We start from the raw sequence: 19,185 nt of genomic DNA on the forward strand, positions 1-19,185 counted from the left end.
TTAAAGTTTACCGAAATAAGCTTGAGTCTATTTTTTTCCTCTCAATCTAGATTTGTTTAAGCAAACATAACCTTTTTTAGTTTAATTTCTAGATTTTTTATAAAATAATTTTGTATTTTTATTGAATTTTTAATTATTTTTTAAGATATGAGTTTATCAAAATAAATAAGTTTAATTTTTTTCTTAAAAAACTTAATTTGTTTAATTATTTATTAGATTTTCAATAATTTTAGTTTAATTTTTATAAAATACGTATTTATAAATAAAATAAAGTTTGAAAATATTTTTTAAGAATAATTTATTTTTTTTTTAAGTAAACTCATTACTTTTTTTAATAATTTAATATTTTTATTAGTTTTTTTTTAAATAATTTTTATTAATTTTCTCACAATTAATAGAATATTATAACTTTAAAATTATTTTTTAATAGAAAAAGAGAAAATTTTGTATTGATCAAAATTCAAAGAGTAAAAATACTAACTTTTAACGGTAAAAGAAATTGAACTTAACAAAAAAAGCATAATTATACAATTATTATATTTTTAAAAAAAAAAATTAACAAATCATATATTTTAAGGAACAAAATTAAATATTGTCCGAAATTCAAAAGATACTAATTATTCATTTTTTTTTCTATTATTTTAACAGTCCAAATTTGGTCACTGTTTCCTAGTCATAATATACTCGTCCAAATGGTCAAAACGCATTATATATGATGATGGCATTTGCAAGTGACAGGCAGCCATGCATGCAATGCATACATACATCATCAAACACGTGCCTTAGTTTCACTTTCAAGTATACATACACTACACACTCATGTATTCTGAAACTTTTGTCTTAAATAGTTTTAAACATTAATTACTCTACTAATTAATTCTCTTTCTCTTTTTATCTTTTGAAGTCTTTTTTGGGACGTTACAAATTTACAATCACTTCAACTACTGCCTTTTCATGGAACAACTAGTAGTCGGTTTGTTTGTTTGTTTTGATCTAATGATGTTCTTCAATCCAACTTTTTATCTGGATAACTTCTTTGATTCTCTCTCATCATTTATTGTTTATTTATTCCATCTTTTTCAGTCTATAAATATGTACATTCCCTTCCCAATTTATTTTCGCATTCAACCAAACATAGTCCTATTCTTTCTCTTTTCAGTCATACAAACAAAACACTCTTAATCCATTTTGAGCTTAAAATTTAATATTTGACTTCCATTTCGAACTGTGTTTTCTTGTAATCATTCATTAAGCCCTTTAGTATACCTCTTAATCAACTCTGTTCTACTCTGTCATGGCACCTCCTAATGACCCTTCTAATCCAATCCACCATGTGTCTGAATCAAAGACTCTGGAAAACTACTTTGATTTAACTCATGAAAAGTTTAGTGTTAAAGGTGTCCCTTTACTCTCTCAAGTTCCCAAAAATGTAACCTTCGAACCATTTTGTAGTTCCATCTTTTCTCAATCCTCAGATGCTTCAATTCCTTTGCTTCAACGTGTAAGGACACTTTCTCATAAAGGTGGTTTCCTTGGCTTCACTCATGAGGAACCGTCTGATAGGTTGGCCAATTGTTTGGGAAAATTCAATGGCAGAGATTTCTTAAGTATCTTCAGGTTCAAAACATGGTGGTCAACCATGTGGGTGGGGAGTTCTAGTTCTGACTTGCAAATGGAGACACAATGGGTGCTGTTAGATGTTCCTGAGATTAAGTCTTATGTGATAATCATTCCCATCATTGAGGGAAGTTTCAGGTCTGCTCTTTATCCTGGTTCTGATGGACAACTCATGATCTGTGCAGAGAGCGGTTCTTCACAAGCTAAAGTGTCTAGTTTTAAAGCCATAGCTTATGTTCATGTCTCTGATAACCCTTATAGCTTGATGAAAGAGGCTTATAGTGCTATAAGAGTTCATCTCAACACTTTCAGGCTCTTGGAAGAGAAGAAAGTCCCTAAATTAGTTGACAAATTCGGCTGGTGCACTTGGGATGCCTTTTATTTGACTGTTGAGCCAGTTGGCATCTTTTATGGCTTGAATGAGTTTTCTCAAGGTGGTGTTTCACCAAGGTTTCTCATCATTGATGATGGTTGGCAAAGCATTAACAAAGATGGGGAGGACCCTAATGAAGATGCCAAGAATCTAGTCCTTGGTGGGACTCAAATGACTGCAAGGCTTTACAGTTTTCATGAGTGTAAGAAGTTCAGAAACTACAAAGGAGGAACTTTGTCAGGCTTGGAGACTCCAAAATTTGATCCTAAGAAGCCTAAACTACTTATCTCCAAGGCTATTGAGATAGAACATGCTGAGAAGGAGCTTGATAAGGCTAGTCTTCAAGCAAAAGCAGCTGATATTTCTGAGTTTAAAGCTAAGATTCAGAAACTAAAACAAGAGTTGGATGAGCTTTTTGGAGAAGAAGAAAGTGAAGAAGCCCATGGAGGAAGGTGTTCATCAGGCAACAATGGAAACTATGGAATGAAGGCTTTCACTGGAGATTTGAGGACCAGGTTTAAAGGCCTAGATGATATTTATGTGTGGCATGCTCTTTGTGGTGCTTGGGGTGGTGTCAGGCCTGGCTCATTAACTCATCTTGATTCAAAGCTAGTTTCATCGAAACTCTCTCCTGGCCTTGATGGGACTATGAATGATCTTGCTGTGGTGAAAATCGTGGAGGGTGGGATTGGACTTGTTAATCCTAACCAGGCTGATGATTTCTATGATTCTATGCACTCTTACCTCGCTGGAGTTGGTATCACAGGAGTCAAAGTTGATGTAATTCACGTAAGTAAAATATATGTACTCATCTCCTTTTTATTATTTTATTATCTGCGTACCTACACATATATATTTATATATTCATTTATATATATATATATATATATATACATGGCTGAGTACATTCATTCATGAATTTGCAGACTCTTGAATATCTTTCTGAAGACTATGGAGGCAGAGTAGAGCTTGCAAAGTCTTATTACAAGGGACTGACCAATTCTCTTCAGAAGAATTTCAATGGGACTGGACTTGTATCTAGCATGCAACAATGCAATGACTTTTTCTTCCTTGGGACAAAGCAAATTTCTATGGGAAGAGTAGGTAATAAAATTGTTTATTATTGTATTTTTTTGTTTAGATAATTGGTGTTGTGCTAGTGTTGTCATAAACATCTAATAGGAAAAAGTCCTCAAACTTAAGATGAGCTCGTTTTTGACTCAGATATACTTGCATGTAATTATGCCTTAACATATACATATTTCATTTATTCTTATTCTATTTTGTATATTTTATCTTTTGTAGGAGATGATTTTTGGTTTCAGGATCCAAATGGAGACCCAATGGGAGTTTATTGGTTACAAGGAGTACACATGATTCACTGTGCCTATAACAGCATGTGGATGGGCCAGATCATTCAGCCTGATTGGGACATGTTTCAGTCTGACCATTTATGTGCCAAATTTCATGCTGGATCAAGAGCCATATGTGGAGGACCTGTTTATGTTAGTGACTCAGTTGGGGGTCACAATTTTCAGCTATTAAACAAGCTTGTTTACCCTGATGGTACTATTCCTAAGTGCCACCATTTTGCTCTCCCAACCAGAGACTGTCTTTTCAAAAACCCTTTATTTGACAATAAGACCATTCTCAAGATATGGAACTTCAACAAGGTAATTAATCATCACTTTTTATTTATTATTATTATTACTATAAATGGTGTTTAAATTGTCAAAATCACTAAAAATTAATGTTATTTCTTGATTGATTAGTATGGTGGTGTGGTTGGAGCTTTTAATTGCCAAGGAGCTGGTTGGGACCCAAAGGAACAAAGAATTAGAGGATATTCCGAGTGTTACAAGCCAATGTCTGGTTCAATCCATGTGAGTGAGATTGAATGGGATCAAAAATTAGAGGCTTCCCAGATGGGAGAAGCTGAGGAATATGTGGTCTATCTCAATGAGGCTGCTGAAATTAGTTTAATGACTCCAAAATCTGATGCTATTCAGTTCACTATTCAACCATCTACGTTTGAGATTTTCAGCTTTGTGCCAGTTCAAAAATTGGGTGGCAGTATCAAGTTTGCCCCAGTTGGACTCACAAACATGTTCAATAGTGGAGGGACTATCCAAGAGTTGGACTACAAATACTCTAGTGCCCATATCAAAGTGAAAGGTGGAGGAAATTTCTTGGCTTTCTCAAGTGAGGCCCCAAAGAAGTGTGTGTTGAATGGTGCTGAAGTAGGTTTTGAGTGGTCTACTAATGGGAAACTGGCTTTGAGCATTGCTTGGATTGAAGAGGCTGGTGGGGTTGCTGATGTTGTTTTCACCTTCTAAACTTCTCAAAAATAATACAGGATTCCCAATAAAAAAATATATTAATTTATCTTTATAAGAAAATTAAAATAATAATAATAATAAAATGCTTCAATTTTATTTCTATTTTATACATAAGATGATGTATAGGCTCCTCAAATATGAGGGTCTATCCTATTGAAAATATTTATGTATACCAGTGGCAATTATAAATGTCATATTTATAATCATATATTTTGAACTACTTTGATTATTATTTCTAATTATGTAAATGGCAGATAATAACATGAATTATTAGTTAGTAGTTAGTAAGAGTAAGTTTATCATTTCTCTTACTTGATCATTAATAATCATATTCATACAATATGGTCATAAATTAACAAAAGGCAAAACACGCAAGGTTTATAAAAGGGAAATTTGTGGCATAAATACTCAAATTGTTTGATTTGTTGCTAATAAATACCCAAATTCAAAAATTGGTGGCATAAATACCTAAATCTTCAAAATAAACTACTTAGTTGGTACCCACTTCATAACTCTGTTAGTTTTTCATTTAAAGCTGGAGCTCGGATTCGCATTGGCGCTGGTTTCACTGTGCCTATTTTGCATACTCCTTGGCTACCTGACCCGACTGATCCATGTGTTTTAAGCACACATCCAGGCCTTGTGGGGGCTACGGTCAATCAGCTTATGAATACTGAGAGGGATCAATGGGATTTGGAAGTACTTGATGATCTTTTTCAGCAACGTGATCGAGAGCTTATTAAGAACATTCCCATTAATAGTAATGAAGTGGCTGATGTATGGTATTGGCAACATGAAAATTCTGGGTTCTACTCTGTCAAGAGTTGTTACCAATGGCTGCAAGCTTCGAAAGGAAGATGGTCCGCTGATATGGAATCGAATCTTTGGCGATCTCTATGGAAACTTAAAGTACCGCCCAAGGTTATTCATTTTGCTTGGAAAGCCATAACCGGTTGTCTTCCCACTCGTTCTCAGCTCTACACCAAACATGTACCTGTGCAATTGAATTGCGTCTGCTGCAATGTTGAAGAGGAATCGATTTACCATGTGTTAGTATCCTGCGGTTTTGCTAGATCAGTTTGGAACCTGTCTTGTGTGCCTACTGGTGCTTTTGTGGCATCAGATTTTGGGACCTGGGTGGAGAAACTTGTGAATAATGGTCAAACCGTGGTGTTGGAAGAGGCTATTATGGTGTCTTGGGCTGTTTGGAAAGCAAGGAATGAGTTGCTTTGGAATAAAAATGTCACTACAGCCGTGGAAGTGATCAACTCAGCAAGAACTGTGTTGAACCAATGGAAATCAGCTGCTGCAAACCGGTTCTCTCCACTTCCTGCTGTCATCAACGACACCAGCAATCTCAGCAACAATTGGATGCCACCTGCAGCTGGTTTTTTGAAGGTAAACACTGATGGTGCTCTATTTTCTGCTTCTAATTCCTTTGGCTTAGGGGGTCTCGCCCGTGATGCTAATGGCCAATTCATTGAAGCTTTTTGTTTGCACAAACCGGGTTGTGTTCAACCAAGTTTAGTGGAGGCGTTTGGTGTCAAAGAAGCTTTGAGTTGGATAAAAACGAAAGGATGGGAACATGTTGTTTTGGAAACCGATTCACTTGTGGTTGTTCAAGCTCTCCAAAGTAATGTGGCCATGCAATCTTTGTTTGGATCCACTATAACTTATTGTCGTAATACTTTAAAGTCTTTGCCTTTTGTTCAAGTTTGTTTTGTCAAACGATCTGCTAACAACGCCGCTCATTGCCTTGCTCGTGGCGCTTGTTTTTGGTCAGATTGTAATTTTGTTGATAGCAATGTTCCTGATGTTATCAACAATGCTGTAATGGCCGATTTGGCTATTCTATCTTAATGAAGTTATCTACTTTCATTCAAAAAAAAAAAATGATTATTTTTATAAAAGATTATTTTTTTTTTGAAACAAATAAAAATTGATTAAATAATATATATATATATGTATAATTAAACGAATGAACTACTCATCTTCTTGAACTTTAAAAAATCTCAAACCTAGAAACTTATTCATCTTCTTCAATCCAAAAAATTTCTAACCCATGAAATTATTAATCTTCCTCAACCCAACAATGCCAAGCCCCCTCCTCGTCATTCTAGTTGTACAAGTCTCGACGACTGTTTGACCAGTCGAAGAACCGTCTGTAACGTACTCGTCATCATCATCTGTGTCAAAGAAGTCTCGACGGCCTTAGCTCCGACGTCTTCCCTAGCTCAATTCAGCCAAGATTTGTTGCGTCTAGCGAGATCATTTCCTTGCCATCACAATTTTAGAGATCTGGGTTTTGAAGATGTTTTTTTTATGAGATGGCACCATATCAAATGTTCGTCTAATACTAGAAACTATAATTTGTTTATAGGTTTTGATTAATAAGTTTACTGGAAACAAAAAGAAAGAAGCATATGAATAAATGGTTAGAGATAATATTATTAAGTTATCATTGAATATTTTAAGTGTTAGGACTTAGGATCTATAGAAGAAGATGGGGAGTGAGCTGGATTTGTAGTTCATGTGAAAGAAGATGGTAAATAAAAGAGAACTGGTTTTTTTTTTTCTTTTTAAATTCTAGTATTAATCAATTTTTATTTTACAAATCATTATAAATTAGTTTTGTTTTGAAATTATTATTTTGACTAATACAATAGTGACACATGGCATCCAAATGAAAAATTAACAGAGCTGTGAAGTGGGTACCAACAAAGCAGTTTGTTTTGAAGATTTAGGTATTTATACTGCTATTTTTTGAATTTGAGTATTTATTAGCAACAAATCAAACAATTTGAGTATTTATGCCACAAATTTTCCTTTATAAAATATAATTAAGTGACTGAAGATGACTTAGTGACTTACCAGTTACCACAAACTACACATCATACAAATATACATTTTATTGGCGAAGTCTAGAAACTTCAAACTCAATCTAGATTTTACAAGCATTCATTGTTACGTTAATTAACACAAACTATTATATATTATTATAATATAACTTCTTAAAATTAGTATACAATTTTACAACTTACATTTCCACACTCAACAAATTTATAGAGCTAGATTTGAAAAATCAAACAATCAATTACAAATAGCAAAAGATTGAGAATACTCTCGTAAACAACAATAACTATACAAGGTTTTTTTTGATAATTAAACTACACAAGGAATTGGGAAAAGCTTTTGAACTAGGTCTTTAGTTTTCTTTGTTCTAGTTGACTTGCCAGCTTCTCATCCTTCGTGATGTCTAATAAGAGCCTCTTAGGCTCTAAAATTTTTAATTTCTTCATAGTTAGAAGATTTTGTTACTTAGTAATTTTAGTATTTTTAGTCATTTTTGGAATAACTTGGGGTTTAAAAGAAAATTAATTTTTAGGAGTAAAAAGTGACGGATTTGATGTTTTTTTTATGCTAGGGAATATTGGTAGATAGATTGACGCGCCAAAATAATATTTTTCTAGAGTTTCAAAAGTCCATGAAGTGCAAAAACCCGTGGGTTGCCGCTGCAACGAGGGTGGAAGCGAGTAGAGAGAAAAAAAAAATAAAACATAAAGGTGTCAGGCCCCGTCGCCGCGGCGAGCAATCTCGTGGCTGCGGTGAGGGACGAATTTCTGCACTGCAATTTTTTTTTTCTTTTTTTTTTTAAGAAAAGATGATTTATTTTTTATTTTAGTGAGATATTTTCTAGTACGGTAAATAGGACCTCTTAGGCTACAAATTTCATTATTCTAGAGCTACAAAATAGAGAGAGAAACTTGGAGAGAGAGCAAGGAAGAGAAGGAGGTCGCAACTTCGAAGTGTTCTTCATTCTAGTTCTTTTCTTCTCCTTAAACTCTTACTAAATATTATGATTTTCTTTATAATTCCTAGTTTAGAGTAGTTTTCTTTTAGTTAAAGGTTATTTCAAAACCCAAGACATGAATTCTTAATTTCAGTATTGAATGTCGATTTTTAATTTCTATTATATCAAATTGTTTCTATCTTCTATGTTCAATGTTATGATTATTATTTTAATCTTGTTTAGACGGCTGCTAAATTAAGTTTTACTTTAATCTACCGTCATCTTAGAATTACTATTCACCTAATAGTCTAGGATTCTAATTGTTTATGAAAAATTGCAATTTTAATTGTGATGAAAAATAGAACCTGTGTTAAATGAATTATCTACTTAATTAATTTGTTGCCTAGATTAGTCTAGGAATAATTACATAAGGCACCATTTTTTGTAAAATATTTACATTTTTACAGTTTTCCAAAAAATAACACGAAAATAACATAAAATCAACAAGAAAACAACATAAAAGTAACATGAAAAAAACAACAAAAAATAACATACATATAACAAAAAAATTAACAACAAATGAACAAAATTTCAACAAAAAAAGACTGTATTTTATGTAAATAAAATCAAAAAAATCGTAAAAATGTTTAAAATTCCGTGAAACCGTATTTTTGTTGTTTTTTTGTTGTTTTTGTGCATTTGTGAAATTAACCCAATAGTCTATCTCTATAAATCTCAAAGTTTTATCTAAGTTAAATAAATTGTCTGCTTCTTGGATGTACTGCTTAGGTAAAAGAGTTAATTATTGAGCGCTTCGCCTTAATTATATAATCATAATGCTAGATTTAAAAAATCAAACAATCAATTACAAATAGCAAAAGATGTTCAACATAATGATTTAGGCTAATTAGGATTTTTTTTATATATCCTTATATTTTTGTGTATGTGTTTCCTATTGATGTCGCCCAATTAGTTACACTACGGTCGCGGTAGTAAACGGGCTATTGTCGTATCCACAGGGAGGTAAATCACTAAAGATTAGTATAAATAGAAAAAGATAGAAATTGGAATGAAGTAAAAATAATAAAATGAGTGAAAGGGTGTGATCAGATAAAGAACTTGGTAAGGTAGAAATATAGCTATGCAAATCCTATTCTAATACCGATATTAATTCAAAACACAGTTGTAATTCTACACCATTAATTACAACTGGAAGATGTATATAATAAAAGCGTAAATTAATTAATCTTGCATAAATTGAATCTCACCTCTAACTTGACAGAGTATCATATTATATATCATAAATCGACAAAAATACCACTATTGGCAGAATGCAGTAAACGACATGCAATATAATAAATATACCAAAATATTAATAGCCTAACTTACATAAGAAAAGCATGACTGAACTTATATAAAAGATACTATTAACTTTGGAAGAAAAATTAGAAGATGAAGAACAATTTAATAAATGAGACATGGAGATAAAACACACAAGAATTAATATCAATAATAGAAATAAGAATTACAAAAGCTACACTCTACTCTCACCAATATTACTATTCTAATACACTCATTTTATCACTAAAATAAGTATAGATAAAATAGTAATAAGAGAGAAGAATAAAATAACAAAGTAATTTTCTACTCTCTCTAAAATATAATGCCTTTTTCACTACATTTGTTTCTCTATTTATAGAGAAAAATTGAACACAAAGCTGGTATTTTTCGTGTAGAGAGAGCGGTGTTTGTGGCCTAAAAAGTTGAGATAAAATGGGATCATGGAGCCACTTGAATTAGCTTATACTACGAGAGTGGGAACTTGTTGCACAGGTGGCACACCCACATTTGTGATGCTCTTCTTTCTTGTTGGCAAAGGTTGTAGCTGAAGGGAATGAAATACACATGTTGCTTGGAGTAGCACCGTTAGATATGTGTATGACGAAGTGGTCTCACTTCAGCTTTAATGGGAGATTGGCTTTGTGGGACGTGCACGTACGTGGAAAATAGCAAGTAAATTGCTATTGTGACATGGGCCTTTAGTTTTTAGGAAAGCCAAATGTGAGATACCTGCTTGTAGAAAAGTCACGCCCAAATACATATTTAATTAATATATACATATGAAGTTTATGAAAATCATTTGGGCATTAGACTCTATTTTCACATTAATTTACTCAAATTTAAAAATACCAAATTTAAGTAAATTAAATATTTCAACTAAAATAATTTTACAATTAAAATTATGAAATATTTAATTTATATTAATTATATATGTATTGATAAAGACTTAAAATGTACAAATTTAAGTCTTACTCACCTATATCATTATATTTTTGTGCATATAGCTTGATTTGGTTTTCATTAAAAAAATTCATACCAGATGTGCCCAATATTATTCTAAGTCCTATCCTTTGACATGGTGTGAGTTTGTCCTTGTTTCTTAATCTATTGGTTGTTTTGTAATTCGGTGATTGTTCCCATTCGTGATGGCTTCCGGAAGTTCAAGTCATCCACCAATTGATATGGAGGAGGAGGTAACTCTTGACATCAAAGAGTTCAGTGGTTTGTCATTGGAGGTAGAAGAAGAGGAAGAGCAATACGACATTCGGTAATGTCTAGTTGATCGGTTCTTGAATGCTGGGATTATCGATGTACAAGCTATGCAACATATGATGGCTTTTCTTTGGAAGCCAGGCAAGGGATTATATGTGAAGGAATTGGAATAAAACAGATTTTTGTTTCAGTTTTATCATGAATTAAATATCAAGAGAGTCATTAATGGAAGTCTATGGACATTTGAACGTAAACAACTCATATTTGAAAGACTTAAGGCAGGGGATAATCTGAGAACTATCACTCTCAATCGACTAGATTTGTGGGTTCAAGTCTATGATTTTCAACATGGATTTCGAACGGAAAGAACTTTACAGAAGATAGGGGATTACATTGGAAAATTTGTGGAGTCCGATGAGAGTAACTTCTCTGGTGTGTGGCGAGAATATTTTAAGGTTCGGGCTATGATTAATCTTGATCAACCTTTGAAGCGCCGAATGAAGATTCATCGAATGAATAACTCCAACTAGTTTTGGGATAATTTCAAATATGAGCATGCCCTAACGTTCTGCTTCATATGTGGATTAATCGGTCATGCTGATAAATTGTGTCCAAAGATTTTTCAGACGCCAGAGAAGATGATTGTCAAACCATATGGAGCTTTTATGAGAGCCACGAATCAACGCCAAAATAAGATGATTGGCTCACAGTGGCTTCGATCGGGAAGAAAAGACAAACAGGGAGAAGCTCAGTCGTTCTCCACCAGAATGCACGGCGGCGAGACAACTGAAGATGATCCAATTGGTGTCCAGGTTCATAATGCAGTTGACAATGTCAAGAATCGTGGAAAAGGAGTTGATTGTGGAATTCAAGAGCCAATGATTGTGCAAAAATTTGGCCCTAATTTTGAGGAGAATATCGGCACTAATGTTGAAATAAATATGCTCAATCACTCAAGTGGGGATTCGCATGACACAGTGGAAGATGGGTTGACTATTTCTAAGGTAAAAAAGAAGAGATTAAATTCGGTTGGGCCAGGTTCTATGGGCCTGAATCTAAATAGTATTTTTGAAAATGAGGAAGAAGGTGTAACAAAAAAACTTATTTGGGGCGGGTCTGGCTTCCTAGGCTAGCCAAGAGTCATGAGTACCTTAAGTTGGAACTGTTGGGGGCTTGGAAACCCTCAGGCTTTACAGTTCTTAAAGGAGTTAGTCTTCCAAAAGAAGCCCAAGTTTGTTTTTCTTTGTGAAACGTTATGTGGAAAAAATGTTCTTGAAAGAGTCCATTTGTCTTTTGGCTATGAGGAATTATTTGTGGTGGAGGCCTGTGGACATAGTGGTTGGCTTGCTATGTTGTGGAAAGACAGTGAAGAGGAAGAAGTAATTAATTTTTCTGAAAAGCATATTAACATTCTTACCCAAGTGCCTGGTATGCCACGATGGAGATTGGTGGAGATATATGGTGAAGCTAACAGAGGGTATCGTGCTAATACTTGGACCCACATTCGTTCTCTTGCTGAAAATAGAAGTCGATCGTACGTTTTCATTGGTGATCTAAATAATATCACCGACCATAATGACAAATGAGGTGGTTGTCCATACACTGAGCGATTGATTCAAGGTTTTACTCAGGTGATGGACGACTTTAACTTAGTCGATTTGGAGCTCCATGGGCACCCGTACACCTGGGAAAGAGGAAGAGGAACTGCTCACTAGACAGTGGTTAGGCTTAATAGAGCTTTAGCTTCTATTTATTGGGTTAATACTTTTTTATCTGCCAAGCTTTTTAATCTTCATGCATCATCCTCCGATCATTGTCCAATTTTTTTTGGATCCGACTGTCCATAATGTTTTCACTGGTGTTAAGCATTTTCATTTCGAGAATGCTTGGTCAAGGGAGCCTCTTTGCTACCAACTTATCCATAATTGTTAGAATGAACACATCTATCTTTCAATCCAAGATAAAATTTCTAAATGTGGTGAGGTGTTGGCTGGTTGGGGAAAGGATGTTACTGGGAATTTTAAGCAAGCTATTGTTGCCTGTAAGAACACCATTAGGCGGTTGAAGGAAAAGAGAGACAATGATTCTATCTTGGCTTATCAAAACGCTGAGAAAGAATTATTTGAAGTTTTAACTAAAAGGGAGATCTTTTGGAAACAAAGATCGAAATAACTTTAGCTAAAATAAGGAGAATAGCAAATATTTTCATGCCTCTGCTAGTGCCCGTAAATGTCAAAATATGATACACAAGTTGCAAGATGATGCTGGTGTTTGGCTTGACTAGGATACGGGGTTGGCTGATCATATGGTGAATTTTTATTCAGGTTTATTTACTTCCCCTGGTACTCTTGGGTCCGATATCATTGATGATATTATTCCTTCTATCACTCCCGAAATGAATTTAGAATTATTTACCACTCTCAATCGAGGAAGTTAGGACTGCTCTTTTCCAAATGCATCCGGATAAATCTCTGGGACCGGATGGTATGACCCCGAGTTTTTTTCAAAAGTGTTGGGATATTGTTGGATCTGATGTGGTAAAACTTGTTCAACAGCTCTTTAGCTCGGCTTCTCTTCCTATTGATCTAAAAAACACTTTGGTGCTTATTCCTAAGAAGAAAAATCCTAAAAGCATGAGTGATCTTCGACCCATTGCTCTTTTTAATGTTGTGTACAAGATCATCTTAAAGTCATGGCAAATAGACTTAAGGTGCTCCTAAATGGTATCATCTGCGAAACATAGAGTGCTTTTGTCCGGGTAGATCGATCACGAATAATATTTTGGTGTCTTTTGAGATTATGCATTATCTCAAAAGAAAAAATAGGGGAAAGGTTGGTCTGACGGCTTTGAAACTTGACATGAGCAAGGCTTATGAACAAGTAGAATGGTCTTTTTTGGAGACGTTGCTTTTTAAAATGGGGTTTCACGTTATATGGATTTAGCTTATCATGGCTCTTGTTTTGTCTATGCGGTATTGGATCACTTCGGGTGGTCATTTTTATGGATCCATTAATCTGTCACGTGGAATTCATCAGGGTGATCCCTTGTCTTCATATCTTTTCATTCTCTGTGCATAAGGCTTATCAACTCTTATCCATAGATACGAAGCTAGAGGTTGGATCAAACATTGTCAAGTGGCTCGTGGGGCTCTTTTTGTGTCACATATGTCTTATGTTGATGATAGGTATTTGTACTGTCGGGCTCTTGAGACGAAGGCTGAAAGAATCATGGCTCTATTGGCAAGTTTTGAACATGCTTCAGGTCAGAAAGTTAATCGTCAGAAATTTTCTATTTTTTCAATAAAAATACTCCTTTGGATGTAAGGAGACGGGTGTGCTCTAGTCTTGAGATGGTGGAAGCGGTGATGATGGCTTTTATCTGGGATTGCCTAACATTATGAAGCACAACAAAAATGCGGTGTTGAGCTTTCTAAAAGATAAGATGAGGAAAAGAGTTGAAAATTAGGACAATAAATTCTTATTTCGTGCTGGTAAAGAAATACTTTTGAAATCTGTTGCCCAATCTCTTCCTAATTATGTTATGAGTGTCTTCTTGATTCCCAAAGGTACATGTGATGATCTGGGCTGATGTGTAAGTTCTGGTGGAGATCAAATTCTAAACAAGGTTCAGGTACTGGATGAGCTGAGATCTTATGTGTATTGCAAATGATAAAGGTTGTATGAGATTTTGACATTTGCATGAGTTTAATGTTTCTCTTTTTGGCAAACAAGCTTGGGGACTACACTCCCATACAAACTCTCTTGTTAGCAAGCTTTTTAAGGCTAGATATTATCCTCGTGGTTCATTCATTATTGTTGAATTAAGCAATAATTCTAGCTTTATTTGGAGAAGTATACTTGAAGCAAAAGAGCTGATCATGAAAAGAGGCTGGTTGCTTATTGGATCGGGTGAGGGGGTTTCTATTATGCATGATCCTTGGCTTCCCGATGGTGATAACCCATATATTACCTCATCTCATCCAATTCTTTGTGGTAAAAATGTGAGATGTTTAATGGATGTTAATGAGAAAAGATGGGATTTTGAAATCATTTCTGACCTTTTCAATAATAGAGATAGAGATTTAATTTATAAAATTCCTATCTCCCATACAAATATGGTGGATAACTGGTATTGGAGCAAGGATGTTTCAGGTGTGTATACAGTTAAATCGACATACAATTTTATTCAAGAGATGAAATATTTGCCTGCTCCCTCCATTAATCCAGGATTTTGGAAAGCTTTATGGACTTTGAAGTGTCATCTATTAGTTCCGGGCATATTCTCCTACTTTTAAGAAAAGCAAACTATTGGTGTCACCCAACCACTGATAGCCAATCTGGCTAAAGTAGAAGTACCCCATTCGATTCAGCTTCAAAGTAGACTTCAAATCAAAATAATATCCAATCTCATACGGAGTATGCTAAGGCCAGCCTAGCTCTGCATAGAGAACAAATATTGCCAAAAGGTACTTGATACTTTTTGGGGTGATTTGTGTTAGACACATTCCAAAGTAAGCAGTTATGTATCTGAAATATGGGTGTAAAGGTAGCATTGCCACCTGCTGGATGTAGCGCTCTATAATGCCATCTAATTGAAGGTCAATCAGTGCGCTCCTTAGTCCCTCAGTGGCACCTCACACTGGACACCTCTCACCAATCCACTCTCTTGTATCCTATTGAGAGTCTCAATAGTGATGACAAATGGAGAAGAGGCCTAATGGTCTCCTTGTGCCCCAACATCGAGAACTTGAGGCTCTGAAGACTATACCAAGACATGGTCTACACCTATCACCAAGGGCTGACCAAGCCTGTTCAATGGCTGCCTATCATCATCATACGAGCCTAGAGGACTGTTAGAGAAAATAGTACAAGTCTAGTACGTCCTCCTCCTAGTAGGCGCATCCTACTCCACCTTAGACTCGCTATTTAGACTCTCAGCACCATGGTCGACCATAAGCACTTCTTCCTACCGACCTCTGCATTTGTACCATCAAGAGGTTGTGTGGCCTCTTCCACTATGCCAACCTTGCCCATTGTTGCTAGCCTGGCAACGTGAGGATCAGATGGTTGTGCACTACGGTATGACCGCTTAGTTCTGGCCATAATGTATCACTGTTAGTGCAGTGGTATTTTCATAAATATCTTCAATATTGTCCGGAATGGGACAGGACTTGGTATTCGCTATTTATTTGGGTCTACGAATACAATGGTGTAATCGGATTGACAAAACTATGTGATTTGGTATGTAGTTTGGTCGTATGTCTATAGAGCCAAATTCATATATGTTCCTGGTAGAAGGCTAAAAGCTCAGAATGCTCTTTAATGGGGTACCCTGGTGTCAGCTCTCCACCACCCCATGGCACCTTGGTGCTAAGTGAGCTACTACTAGTCAGCGGGACTAGTAGGACGGGCATATGAGGACCACGAGGGGACTCATATGTCTCCATGAGTTGGAGTACTCATGGATTATCGGGCCGACCTGGTAGTGTGTTTAAGAAGCTGTCAGAGGTTAAAGGGTACATTTCCATTGGCTTGCCGGTATGCCGCTTGCACGGGACGTGGCCTAAACCTCCCAGAGACGTTGTGGTGCGCCTTGGCCACGAGTCTCAACACGAGATGACACGGGTAGTCATTCGTGGGCTAGTTTGCATGCGCGCATGGGACGGATGCACCATGTTGGAAAGAGACAGATAGTGTATGCTACTAGTTGGGTGGCTTGTCTCGAGGCCCTGCTAACATGCGTGGAGGCATGACGCCTTGAGGATTGGTCCATGGACGTATGGAAGTCCTTGGGCGACGAGGGAGACTGTTCGAACAGTATCGAATGGGGCATGATAGAAGTGTTTGCACGTCGACTTAGTGTGGGCATCTTACCACACATGCTACCTTGGTCACGAGTGACTAGGTGAGCGTCGGTATTGGGATTTGCCTTATCATAGTGGAAACCTATGGACAGTGCGAGTATCTTGGCTAGAAAGCCTCGATGCATGGATGCACTCGTGGATGCTTGCGAGCATGACTCGGCGGGAGTTGTTCGAGAGACGGAAGTATGCACGAGGCACACGGTCGCGCAAAACATGAGCCCATTGTTACTTGGATGGTTGGAAGGCTGACCTTGGCTTAGAAAAGTCAAGGTGCCGCACGGGTGTTCCGCTGCCTAAAAAGGTAGCCCGTGACACTCCGCGTGTATGTATAACAGCAAAATGTTGTATAATGATATTTGAAAAGATGAGACTATTATTAACTTGATTAATACAATTAATATAAGATTAAACTCATTCAAAAAAATCAATAAGAAGTATAAATTAATTTGGTACTTTATTAAGGAAGGAACTGGATGAATGTAATTAAATCTTATTACTTAGAAATCGTACGTACGTAAATGCCTATAAGTATATTTCTACTTGAATATTCATAAAAAAGAAATATAATTATATAATGTCACTCATTGAAATCGTCAATAATTTTATAACTACAAATTCAATAAAAAAATAATCAAGGTGTGAACTCATTCAGAAATACATCATGATATTAATAATTCCACAAACCTATTACTACATATATGACTACCATTATAATCAATCACGATCGATCTATATATATAATAATTTCCCAAACCGCCATATAATTAAAATCAAAATATTTAATATATAATTAAAAGAAATAATAATAATATGCAAGATCAGCTTTACAGAGAGAAAATGGATATATATATATATAGCAACATATATATATATATGTATATAGAACTATACAGCAAGTCACTCTTCATCACGATCATAATCATCATCAGAAGAAGAAGAAGTAGCAGCTGGTGGTGGTTCTGATGATAACACATCAACCATAATCTGCATAACTCTAACTCTCAATTGGAGACTCAAAATATAGTCAGCGGTTTCTCTGAAAAGCCCATCCAACCCTTCTGATTCCCTCCCATTAGGAACAAGCCTCTTTAGGGTTTTGACCTTTCTCACGATTCCACCACTTCCTTCTGTTGTTGTTGTTCTTGATGATGATGATGATGATGATGACCCTTTTCTCTTCTTCATCAAGATCCTCTTATTATTATGTACTCCACTTCTAGTACTTGTTCTCCGGGAAACGACATGTCGTTTCATCAACACCCCTTCAACCACCGTCTTGTTTTGTGCCACCTCATCATCATGATGACTTCCTCGAACGACAGCGCATTGATCAGTAACTCCCATATTATAAAGATGTTTTAATTAATACTTTGTCAATGCAAATATATATGTATGAATGAGCTTGTATAGAGAGCTTTTTCTATGTATATACAAGAATAAAAATGGGAAGGATAATGGCCCTGCTTGGAGAGCTAGCTCTCTATATATAGATGTTATAATTAAAACTTGTAAAAGGATAACACAATAAGAGATTAGTTAATTAAACGAAAAAAGCAAAAGGGTATGTGTAGGGACCACAAAACGTACAATTTCATGGAAGGAGGCCCTCCAAGAGAATGGGGTGAGTGAATGAGATAGTGCCACGTGTCAGAAAGGGGTTATGCTTATAGCTTTGGGCATGTTCATGCACATGCAACCACATGATATTCTTCTTCTTCTTCTTCTTAATTCACCACATATATATATACACATATACACACACACCTCCACAGCCCTCCTCCTAATAAACCCACCACCTTTCATCACCACCCATCTCATGGAAACACTCTGGATTATTCTTCCCCCACTTTCCAAATTCAATGCATAATTCTATTATGTGTATAATTAAATTATATCCAAGTTTGGGATATTTAGCTTCATTGGCCAGCTCAATAAAACACATGGCATTCCCATAAATAACTATTATAATAAAAACTAATTATTAATAATTAAGTACTTAATAATATATTTAATTAATATGTATATATGGTGGTTATATAGGACAATGCATGTTTCTGAACAGGAAACCTATTTAAATTAATAGAAGAAGCAAGAAAAATGTAGCTAGGTGCCAGCAGAGTGTTACTATTGTCAATATTTGTGTTAACATAAGTGGACAAATTAGATCTCAATGTTGGATAAGGGATAGATTTTTCTTCTGACATTCATGAACGGCAGGCCTCGTTTTTTCGGTCGAAATTCCGATCCATAATAATAATAATAATAATAATAATAATAATAATAATAATAATCACATATGATTTATATTGTTCAAGAAAAATGTACATGATTTATATTGTTTTGTTTGTCTTAGAATATGAATTATTATTCGTGAAAACATATGATATATGCATGTTCTAACATGTCTGTACTTCATATAGTACTAACCCTTTAAAGTTGAAACAGTAGTAATACTACTATATATAACTTAGGCAATATCTCACATGACAAAGATGCATGCATCTCTTCTCTGATGTCTTTCCCAGATCGATCATCATCATACATATATATACTACTACTATATATATACTACTACTATATATATATATATGTGTTGTTATTTCTATTCTATATAAAGTGTGACTATATAACAGAATTCTTAGTTTATGA

At 35.2% G+C, this 19,185-nt stretch overlaps 2 protein-coding genes across 2 annotated transcripts; one reads left to right on the forward strand and one right to left on the reverse strand.

Moving 5' to 3' along the window:
- Window positions 1–1,103: 1,103 nt before the first annotated feature.
- Window positions 1,104–4,549, forward strand: LOC133031933 (stachyose synthase-like). The gene is made up of 4 exons (XM_061105718.1): window positions 1,104–2,779; window positions 2,917–3,094; window positions 3,296–3,663; window positions 3,763–4,549. Exons 1-4 carry the CDS (start codon window positions 1,295–1,297, stop codon window positions 4,324–4,326), a joined length of 2,595 nt encoding a protein of 864 aa, XP_060961701.1. The 5' UTR covers window positions 1,104–1,294; the 3' UTR covers window positions 4,327–4,549.
- A 12,884-nt stretch (window positions 4,550–17,433) lies between these two features.
- On the reverse strand, window positions 17,434–17,880 carry LOC115705421 (transcription factor UPBEAT1). Its single transcript, XM_030633132.2, has one exon. The coding sequence runs from the start codon at window positions 17,878–17,880 to the stop codon at window positions 17,434–17,436; it is 447 nt and encodes a 148-aa protein (XP_030488992.2).
- Window positions 17,881–19,185: the final 1,305 nt, after the last annotated feature.

The sequence above is a fragment of the Cannabis sativa genome, chromosome X (genome assembly GCF_029168945.1).
Source record: "Cannabis sativa cultivar Pink pepper isolate KNU-18-1 chromosome X, ASM2916894v1, whole genome shotgun sequence".
NCBI classification, from domain to species: Eukaryota; Viridiplantae; Streptophyta; class Magnoliopsida; order Rosales; family Cannabaceae; genus Cannabis; species Cannabis sativa.

What these genes read in the sequence shown, in the direction of transcription:
- LOC133031933 (XM_061105718.1), top strand. Translation starts at nt 1,295, where the DNA reads ATGGCACCTCCTAATGACCCTTCTAATCCAATCCACCATGTGTCTGAA. An exon ending in TCAAAGTTGATGTAATTCAC is followed by an intron (nt 2,780 to 2,916) that starts GTAAGTAAAATA and finishes ATGAATTTGCAG; the next exon opens with ACTCTTGAATATCTTTCTGA. An exon ending in AGATATGGAACTTCAACAAG is followed by an intron (nt 3,664 to 3,762) that starts GTAATTAATCAT and finishes TTGATTGATTAG; the next exon opens with TATGGTGGTGTGGTTGGAGC.
- LOC115705421 (XM_030633132.2), bottom strand. Translation starts at nt 17,880, where the DNA reads ATGGGAGTTACTGATCAATGCGCTGTCGTTCGAGGAAGTCATCATGAT.